Genomic DNA, 10,650 nt, shown 5'->3' with positions numbered 1-10,650 from the left:
TATCCAAGAAAGATTTCAAAATCTCAGTCTTAAGGATATTCAAGGAGCTACCAGAAAACACAAAAAGCCAATTCAGGAGTGCCTGGGTGGGTCAGGCAATTAAGTGTCTGATGCTTGATTTCATCTCAGGCTATGATCTCAGGGTCATGAGATTGAGCCCTGCATCAGGCTTACACTCAGCACAGTGTCCCTCTCCCTCTGCTACTCCTCCCTACGTCACACACTCTTTCTCTCGCTAAAATAAATGAATACAATCTTTAAAAAACAGTTAATTCAATAAAATGAGGAATACACTACATAAGCAAAAAAAAAAGAAGTTTAATGAACAACTGCAAGGGCTTAGTCAGTTTAAGTGTCTGACTTGGTTTTGGCTCAGGTCATGATCTGAAGGTCGTGGAATCACCCCCAGGTCTGCTTGAGATCCTCTCTCCATCTCTTTCTCTCTCTCCCCACTTGCTCTTTTTCTTTCTTTCTTTCTTTCTTTCTTTCTTTCTTTCTTTCTTTCTTTCTTTCTCTCTCTCTCTCTCTCAAATGAATAAATTTTTAAAAATAAATTTAAAGGGACAAAGAAAAAGAATTAGTTTTGGTAACTTGTGCATACTTTTAGCTTAGTATCTAATCCTAATACAAAAAGCTAGATTTACCAACAGAAAATTATATATTTTTTTCATGGACTAAATGCATGCAAGAAAATATTATGAGCATATAGCTATGTAAATTTACAAAAAGACTGAATTTTCCCATAGGAGATTATCAATTGAGTAACTTTAGGGCACTGAAAACAAAAACAAAACCAGCCATTACTGTTTTAAAACTGCCATACACAGTTTTCCAGAGTGGCTGCACCAGTTCACATTCCCACCAACAGTGTAAGAGGGTTCCCTTTTCTCCGCATCCTCTCCAACATTTGTGGTTTCCTGCCTTGTTAATTTTCCCCATTCTCACTGGTGTGAGGTGGTATCTCATTGTGGTTTTGATTTGTATTTCCCTGATGGCAAGTGATGCAGAGCATTTTCTCATGTGCATGTTGGCCATGTCCATGTCTTCCTCTGTGAGATTTCTCTTCATGTCTTTTGCCCATTTCATGATTGGATTGCTTCTTTCTTCATTTGGGGAATGTAAATAATAGTGAAAGGGAATATAAAGGAAGGGAAAAGAAATGTTGGGAAATATCAGGAAGGGAGACAGAACATAAAGACTCCTAACTCTGGGAAACGAATTAGGGGTGGTGGAAGGGGAGGAGGGCGGGTGTTGGAGGGGGATGGGTGACGGGCACTGAGGTGGGCACTTGACGGGATGAGCACTGGGTGTTTTTCTGTATGTTGGTAAATTGAACACCAATAAAAATTAATTAAAAAATAAAAAATAAAAAAAAATAAAACTGCCATACAGCTAACTCTTCTAGTTAAATTAAACATCAAAAAAAAAAAACATCCAAAAAAGATGGATCTTCCTGAAAGCAATTATTAAACAATTCTTCTCGACCCAAATTTCAGAAGTAAATCTGTAATTATGGATATGAAATAGCTTTCATTTTGAAAACAGTTGATAGAAGCAACTTTTAAATAGAAAACAACTGGTTAAAGACACCTCAAAGTTATGTTGGTGGGGGAATGCTAACATGCAGCCATGGTAACGAGAACCCATCAGAACCAGTTTTAAATGTTTGTAATGATCAATGCCATCTGTCCTCACTCACCAGCCAACCAATGTCAGCTTCTCCCTCCTGAGGTATAGCCAATGTAGGACAAAATCACTCCAATACGCATGCCTCGAGTGCCAACCAATCAACAACAGTCTTACCCAAATTACCATGGTGCTTCAGATGATGACAAACCACTTAATTCTCTGAAAGTCTCCCAAGTCTTAAACTCCACTTTTCCTGAAACTGTATATAGAAAGTGAAGACTACTCTGTCAGAAAAGACTGTAAGTGGCCAGCATAGCTCCCTCTTATTAGTCAGCAGTAAATTCCAACTTCACCTTTATATTTCAGATATTGAGGGCTCGTATCCTCTGGCAAAAATGTTTAAAGTCCTATAATAATTTACCACCACATTTCATTCTCCTTAATGAAACATAAATGAAGTTTGCTCTTCCTTTGTTCCATTCTACTATAATTAAAACGAACATAAATACCAGTAAAAGAATAAGTAGCAAGTAACCACAATATTAGGCCCAAATAATCCACAAAATGCAGATAACGGACAGGTTAAATCGTCAGAATGGACCCATGCCAACCATTCTTTCTGTTTAAGTGAGAATTGGTATTATGTTAAAAACAATACACACGGTTTAGTTAAACTCCATTCACTCAACAAACATTTATTGCATAGCACTATATATGCTAGAATGCTCTCTAAGCACTGAGGACATGGCCATGAACAGAAAAAAACCCTACTCATGAGGAAAGTAAACACAGTAACAATAAACTACCTAGGCAAACTACACAGTATGAGAGGAGAAAAACTAAAGCAGAGAAATCAAATTTTGACGTGTTGTAGCAAAAGGAGTAGTCGAAATACTAATCAGGATAAACCAAGAAGGGCCTTGCTGAGAAAATGACCTTGAAGCAAAAACCAGGGAGAAAAAGAGGGAGCAAGGAGTGAGCCATGAGGATACCTGAGAGAAAAGCACTGCACAGAGAGTTTATAGCAAGTACAGAGGTATGCCTGAAGTGTTTATAATGAGGGTGGGGGGTGAGAATAGTGAGAAATTCAAGTGTGGCTGAACAGAAGGTAAGGGATAGAAAATAGTTCAAATCAGAGAGACAGAAGGAGGAAAGGATAGGGAGGGACCCGAGATGAACAAGTCACATAAGGCCTTGTAGGTATTAGAAAGAACTTGAGTGAATGGGAGGCCATTAGGTTTTGAGCAGAGGAGGACATAGTCTGACTTATGTTTTAATAGATCCACTGTGTTTAGAATTAATGGAAAGTGAATTTTCGAAGATTATATAATATGAAGTCACTATTGAAAAATTTGATGTGGTGCATGTTGAAATATATGCTCTTTAAAAAGGAAGAATAAGGGGCACTTGGTTGGCTCAGTCGGTAAAGCGTCTGCTTTCGGCTCAGGTCATAACCCTGGAGTCCTGGGATCAGCCCCACTTCAGGCTCCCCGCTTCTCCCTCTGCCTCTGCCGCTCCCTGCACTCACACACAATCTCTCTCTCTCTCAAATAAATAATCTTCATGCAAAGTGCATGAAAAAGAAGATTCACTGCATTAACAACCTCTTGGTTTATAGCATAGGGATCAAATGTTTATACAGAATATGGGACAAGTTGCCATGTGAAATCTCTTCATAATAATATTCAGATCAATTTGAGAGTCCAACATTTGAGCACTCTAAGGTAGAGTGCCAGTGTAGCAGGTAACTTCCTTTTGCAACTCAGCAGATATTAAAAGTATTCTAAAGTTTCTGTAAGACATCAAACCAAACATTTTAAATATACTTTGGGGGATCCCTGGGTGGCTCAGCGGTTTAGCACCTGCCTCCAGCCCAGGGTGTGATCCTGGAGTCCCGGGATCGAGTCCCACATCAGGCTCCCTGCATGGAGCCTGCTTCTCCCTCTCCCTCTGCCTGTGTCTCTGCCTCTCTCTCTCTCTCTATCTGTCTCTCTGTGTGTCTCTCATGAATAAATAAAAATAAAATTTAAATATATATATATATATATATATATATATATATATATATATATATACTTTGTTAAACAATCAAAACCCTGCAGACCTAAATTCATTTTCTCAGATAGTTACACGCTGCATTATTTTATAGGTGTGAAAACTTACTTCCTTAGGGATGGAGAGTTAGACTCCCTCCAAGTTTTTGATAGATAATCTTAACATATATATGTAACATGTTTATGTAAGTATTCTTAATATATCTGTCGTATTTTATATATATAATAATATATAATAAATGTTCTTATAATATGTGTGTCTAAGTGTTCACACAAGTCATGTTTTCCTATAGGATCTACTCCTGGCAATGAAGCCGTTGGAATATAGGGACAGCATATGTGAAATTTGAAATGCACTGCTACATCACTCTTCAGAGAGGATTTGTCAATTTTCTTTCTCTCTCTCTCTTTTAAAGATTTTTATTTATTCATTCAGGAGAGACACAGAGTGAGGCAGAGACATGGGCAGACGGAGAAGCAGGCTCCTCATGGGAAGCCTGATGCAGGACTTGATCCCACGACCCTGAGATCACAACCTGAGCCAAAGGCAGACGTTCAACCACTGAGCCACTCAGGTGCAACGGATTTGACAATTTTCACCTAACAAGTGTATGAGAATGACTTTTGCCTCACATTTGCTAACCTAGGCTATTTTTTTTAATTAAATATTTATCACTATGCCTGCAAAAAAAAATTGATAACCTTACCGGTCTTTGCCTTTTTCTGTTTAGCACCCTGGGTGGAATATCTCTACTAAAAATATAAAATGTGTTAATCATGAACATTAGCTCCAAACAATTTGTTTTATAGAAAAATAATAATTATCTATTGTTTAAATATTGCTACAGGCTTACCTATCAGAATCTTCATTCTGCGTAGTAGGAAACAGGTGGTAATCAGTTTTTCCACTCTTTCTTTGTTGAATTAGTCCAGCAGCAGGAACAGGAACAGGAACAGCAGCAGCAGCAGCAGCAGCAGCAGCAGCAGCAGCAGCAGCATATATGTTTTCTGCTCCTTCCATTTCACTACTCATGTGCTGCTTCCTTTCTTTTCCAGTCTTGAATGGGAAATTTGATACTGTTACAACTTTATTCACTAAAAAGGACTTTTTTCATTAATTGTATCATTTGACTCTTAGTTTATCATAATTTTAATCAATAAAACTATCTTGCGCTTAACTTTATCATTACATGTAATTGCAATTTTTGGAAATTCTGCTTCATTTCTGTTGGAATAGAACAACGTAACTTTCCAGAATTCCAAAAAGGACTTTCTTAATTTTGTGTTCATATCCACCTAACATTCCAACTTCACCCCATCTGACCAGCAGATACAAAGGAATAAAAAGACACAAAAAATCTGTCCTCTTCTGTCTTTACCATCTGGATTTTGCTTACACTGACAGATTTAAAGGATGTGACATTGTGATGCTCCAGGAACAAAGAGGAAGCTTTCCATTTCTGCACTGAGCTATTCTTTCCCCCAACTGCCTTTTATAATTCTTTTTTCATTTGATCCCAGGGCTATCAAAAAAGTCACAGTGTTCATTAAAATATGTGAACCAAAGTTCACCACAACATAAAAGGAGCAGAGCAAAACTGAGATTAGCATAGAATTTTGGGAATTGAGTAATTGCTCCCCAAATTTCACATTCCATAACCACAAAATTTTATAGCTAGAGGGTATAAAAGTAATTATCAACTTTAATCCAATTTTCTATTGATAATGGGAATAAAACCAAAAAAGGTTACATGATTTGTCCAAAGTTCCTAAAGTGGCATTACCTAGCATCAAAGAGATGATACAATTCCTTAATGCTGAAAACAAATAAATGACCCAACAAGTTTATTAATCAGCTATGCTAAAAGTGTGACTTTGGCACAGTAATTTAATACCTTAATTGGGATGAGGCGCTTAGCTAATTTTTATTTGAAAGGAGGACATCTCTAGATTTTGTTTATTTTTCACCTCAAACATCAGTTTTCTCCCTTAGAGTCAAATACTGAAGGTTTGCTGAAAATCTATGCTACCTAACATGATAAAAGTCGTATGTGTCAAAATATATCATACTTTATTAACAAGATGTAAAGATTTGACTCAACAAAAAACATCTGAGAATGGTGATTAAACAAACACATATATGTGTATACACACACACACACACACACACACACGCACGCACACACGTGGGCACCTGGGTGGCTTGGTCAGTTAAACATCTGCCTTTGGCTCAGGTCATGATCCCGGGATCTGGGATCAAGACCCGGTGCATCAGGCTTCCTGCCTCCGCCGGAGCATGCTTCTCCCTTTCCCTCCTACAGCTGCTCCCCTGTTTGTGTTCTCTCTCTCAGTGTGAAATAAAATCTAAAAAAAATAATTTTTTTTTACGTGGAGGAGATGCCTGAGTGGCACAGTTAGTTGGGCCTCCAGCTCTTGATTGCAGTTCAGGTCATGATCATGGGATTGAGCCCGCTTCAGGCTCCACACTCACTGGGGAGTCTGCTTCTCTCCCTTTCTCTCTCCCTCTACCCTTCACCCTGATCACACACTCAAATAAATAAGTAAATAAGTAAGTAAGTAAGTAAATAAATAAATAAATAAATAAATAAATAAATAAATAAATCCTAAAAGAAAAAAGGAGTCTGTTTTTAAAACATGGGAGAAAAAAACTGGTGATAATGCAAATATTTGTTCTTAAAAATATCTCAAAAAGTGGTCGTGTTGGAATTTGAAGTTCCAAGAGTTTGAGGATAGCAGAGAAGACTACACATACTGAAGCAATAAACAGAAGCAATAAATAGATTGGTTTAGATGAAATATTTGTTTATATCCCTTCCCTTAGTTATTGCTTCTTTTCCATTTTATGTATTCATTTATTTTAAAGACGTTATTTATTTATTCATCAGGGACACACACACAGAGAAGCAGAGACACAGGCAGAGGGGGAAGCAGGCTCCATGCAGGGAACCTGATGTGGGACTCAATCCCAGATCCCGGGATCATACCCTGAGCCAAAGGCAGACACTCAACAGGTGAGCCACCCACCCAGGCATCCCAACTTCTTTTCCATTTTATTGTTTATGGAAGTGCAACTTATATTTAAGCCAATAGATAAAAATCTTAGATATTATGATACATTTTTTAAAGATCTATGTATTTTAGAGAACAAGACTGATAGCATGAGAGAGGCACAGCGAGAGAGAGAAACTCAAGCAGACTCCATTCCATGCTGAGCACAGAGCCTGACGTGGGGCTCCTCTTCACAACCCTGACATTACAACCCAAGCCAAAAACAAGACTAGGACTCTCAACTGACCGTGCCCCCCAGGCACCCCAAGATAATCGCATTTTAAACCAATTTTCTCTACGGTTATTCTGGTTCATGAGGTCACAGGGTGCATAGCGAAAAGAGCTTTCCAGTTCACACGCCACTTGGGAAACTGAAAGAAACTTAAGGAACACAAATCTTAGGTTTTCCTGCATTCCTATCATTTAGATAGCAGAAATAATCTATTTCCGAACACAATTATATATTGAGATGACCCCATTTTATACATGAGCTTTTTTCTTAAGTGGAAAATCAAAATGGCTCAGATAATTGACAAAGACAAAAAAGTCAAAAGAGCAGCAGCAAAGTGAATCTCTCTACCTCTTTTTGAAGTTCAACTTTCTCTTTTTCCAAAGCCAGTTTTTCTTGTAACATGCCTTTCTCATTCTTAAACCTTTGCAGATTTTGCATATCTTGCTGTAATTCTTCTTTTTGATATACTTTTGATGTTCTGAAAGGACGTGGTGAAGAACTCACATTTTCTAATGCAGGTTCCGTACTTTTATAGTTATCAGTACTGTCATTATCTGCATATAATGGCTTCTGGAAAGAGTCTCGTATTGGTTTTGTTTTCTTGTAAGTGTTTGTAATAGCAGAAGTATCATGCCTTTTCTTCTGAATCATTTGTTTCGCCACATTGGAGTGGGCAAGCCGCAAATCAAAAAGGCTTTCTGGGTCACTATACGGAGGGATATAGCCAGTGTCTAATTTACTATTGGTGGTATTTTGGTTCAAACTTTTGGCCATCTGCATGTCAAACTCTTGGTCTTCTTTCACTTCAAATGTAACTAGTGGGTTCCTTACTTTATTTTCTGGATCGCTATCAAGACTCTCATTTTTGTTAAAAACATGCTCACCTGGTTTGTTATCATTTTCATGGGAAGAAAGCTTAGAAGATGACTGGCAAGCATAGTCCAGGGACCCAGAGTATGAATGAGAGAGAATAGCATTTTCGAGACTAGGCTCTTTTTGTTCAGGAAAGGCCTGAGGTACTACAGAGACAGACACTCCAAATTCATCTTTTTCCTCACAATCAAGTGTAACTTTTGTCACATTAGGAGGTATTTCCTTTAAGTCTGCTTCTTTAGAATTACCACGTAGTGGTTCTAACTTAGGATGAGTAATAATTCCGTACTTTTTACAAGTTTTACCAATCTTCTGCTTTAACTCTCTGCTCATGCGTTTCACATTTTTCCAATCTAATTTGCCTTGTTTCATCTGTATCTCCTCATACTCCTCGTGCACACGATGATGTTCTGAATGTACAGATCTATCACCCTGTCTATCACATTCCATATTCATTTCTGGTTCTCGAGCCATATTTTGCAGTTGCACAAGTGGAATGTTAACTTGCTTGGTTTGGCTTTCAGATGTCTTTTCAGCCAGGATACATGTTTGTAAAATAACTTTATCCTTAGGTAATCAAATACGGACAAAGAAAAATAGAAAATAATTAAAATTTAGTTATTAGCTGTTCCTAAGTCACTGGATTATAACTAAGAAGTGAGGACAGAAGAAAAGCATAAATCCATTCACTTATATTTTGTCAGGTTTTTCTTAACTAAACAACTCAATACAGTTACATCTACCAAAAAATGAATCAGATGATTTTTAATGTTACAAACTTAAAAACACTTTATTCCCTTGTATCTTAAACAGTGAGCCCCAACAATGCATTTCAGGAGTTTTTACAAGTTTGAAACCTAGATAATAGGCAAACTACATTTTTGGGGGGCAAATATCAATTAACATCAATCAAAGAAAAATAAATTCCTATATTTTAATTTAAATTATATACTATGATAGTGTTAGACATCGCTATAGATTATCTGCTTGTATCCAGCTCTAATATATTGTAATGTCCACTGAGAGTGCATGAGAAAAATATTAATAATATGGATTTCCTGTGCTGAAATAACTGAAAGAGTTATTGTTTAAATCCAACTACAAAGGTCCCATCCTGGAAGGTGTGATTCTACAATAGGCGATCGTGCTGATTTCATGACCCCATTCTCTCAAGTCAACTACACAGAGATCACAAAGCAGAATAAATCTTTAATCTTGGCATTTGTAACTGGAAATAGAGAACTGGACACTTTGAACCACTGAGAATAATCACTCCTTGTACATGAGTCTAAGTCAGTAGTCATCATTGTTATACTGCTCATAATTTCAACTGCTTAAACATGACTCAATATTTGATGCTACCTTCTTTATCATGTAAAGAAGTTACAAAAATGGAAGAAGCAAAGAATATTTAGAATTATTTTTGTCTCAAAAGAATTTTTTTTGCCTAAATTCCAAGGATGAAGTTTAGCTAAATTTAGTTACTAAAAATTACAAAATTTTAAGTTTTGTAACTCGTAAAATTTTATAAAAACTGAATATTAAATTATACTCTATTGACTTCAATATATCCACTCAAAGAGTTTCACTTGAACCATGTAGTATTAGAAAAGCAGGGAAAACAATATGAAATCAGAAATTTAAAGTTTTACATACCTGGGGGTGGTTATTTTCACTTTTATCAGGCCTTTCTTGCTCTTGCTTTTGCTCTGATGCCACTTCTAAGTCTGGTTCTGACGAAAAATCTATATATTTAGTTAAAATGGACTACTTAGAAAGGTTAGATAAAAGCTATTACCTCTATAGAAATAGAAAATATCATTTATCACTGAAGAGTTTAAATTCATCTTTAGCTGAATATTTAAGAAATACTTCTAATTATCTAAAATTTCAACAAACCATTTGAGAAATACTAAACGTCACCAGGTTAAAGGCACACAAACATCTCCAAGATTCATTCACAAATTCATCCACTAACATCCATGAACAAAACAATCAGAAACAAAACAAAAGTTTAAAATCCAGTAGAAACATATAAAATCACAAGAGATTATTCTCTACTTTGTAACAGTACCTCTTAAACAACACCTTAAGCTTCAACCACAACGTTATTCATCATTTCCAAAATTATTAGTACTTTTCATGTCTGTATCAGTGTATATCCTCTGGGATACACTGGACATACATCCTGTGGGTGTATGTGCCCAATAAGTAAACGTTTCTGAAATTATTTTCCTCTACTACTTGACAAATTTCCTTGCATCTTTTAGGACTCAGACTGCTGTGTAAAGTCATCCTTGATTATGGCTATCCTTTCTCAGATAAAAATGTATCTCTTTCTTTGGGGTTACCTTAATACCTTACAGCTTTTTCTAGTGCACCTTCACCACCTGAACTGTAAACTACTTCTTTATGTATCTAGTTCTTTTGCTCCTACACTGTAGGGGACAATCTCGATGAGATAGAGAGAGAGAGAGAGAGAGAGAGAGAGAGAGAGAATCTTGAGTGGGCTCCACCCCCAGTGCTGAGCTCCACCCGGGGCTCCATCTCACAAGTCTGAGATAAGACCGGAACTGAAATCAAGAGCTGGACACTCAACCGAATGAACCGCCCAGGCATCCCTGTAGGGGACAATCTCTTAAATCATCTTTCAGTCTTTATGTTACTTAGTACTTATAAAAGTAAACAGTCTTTATGTCACTTAGTATTACTCACTGAGTTCCCACTAAGTGATGGATAGGGGACCGGGTTTAAAGAAGCATAGAGATGTAAGGTGTCAGGAATAGCTTTCCT

The 10,650-nt window shown here is 36.9% G+C and overlaps 1 protein-coding gene across 1 annotated transcript in view; it reads right to left on the bottom strand.

Moving 5' to 3' along the window:
- Nucleotides 1-10,650, bottom strand: part of LOC140598055 (ankyrin repeat domain-containing protein 26-like) — a 160,585-nt gene that overhangs the window by 61,830 nt on the left and 88,105 nt on the right. Inside the window, exons 21-23 of the mRNA XM_072751268.1 lie at nucleotides 9,514-9,602; nucleotides 7,333-8,424; nucleotides 4,536-4,740 (exon numbers count right to left, since the gene is read on the bottom strand). Of these exons, the coding sequence (XP_072607369.1) occupies nucleotides 4,536-4,740; nucleotides 7,333-8,424; nucleotides 9,514-9,602 (1,386 nt within the window). The remainder of the gene's footprint in view (nucleotides 1-4,535; nucleotides 4,741-7,332; nucleotides 8,425-9,513; nucleotides 9,603-10,650) is intronic.

Source organism: Vulpes vulpes, chromosome 3 (assembly GCF_048418805.1).
Source record: "Vulpes vulpes isolate BD-2025 chromosome 3, VulVul3, whole genome shotgun sequence".
Taxonomy (NCBI): domain Eukaryota; kingdom Metazoa; phylum Chordata; class Mammalia; order Carnivora; family Canidae; genus Vulpes; species Vulpes vulpes.
This window is presented reverse-complemented; position numbering and strand designations above follow the sequence as displayed.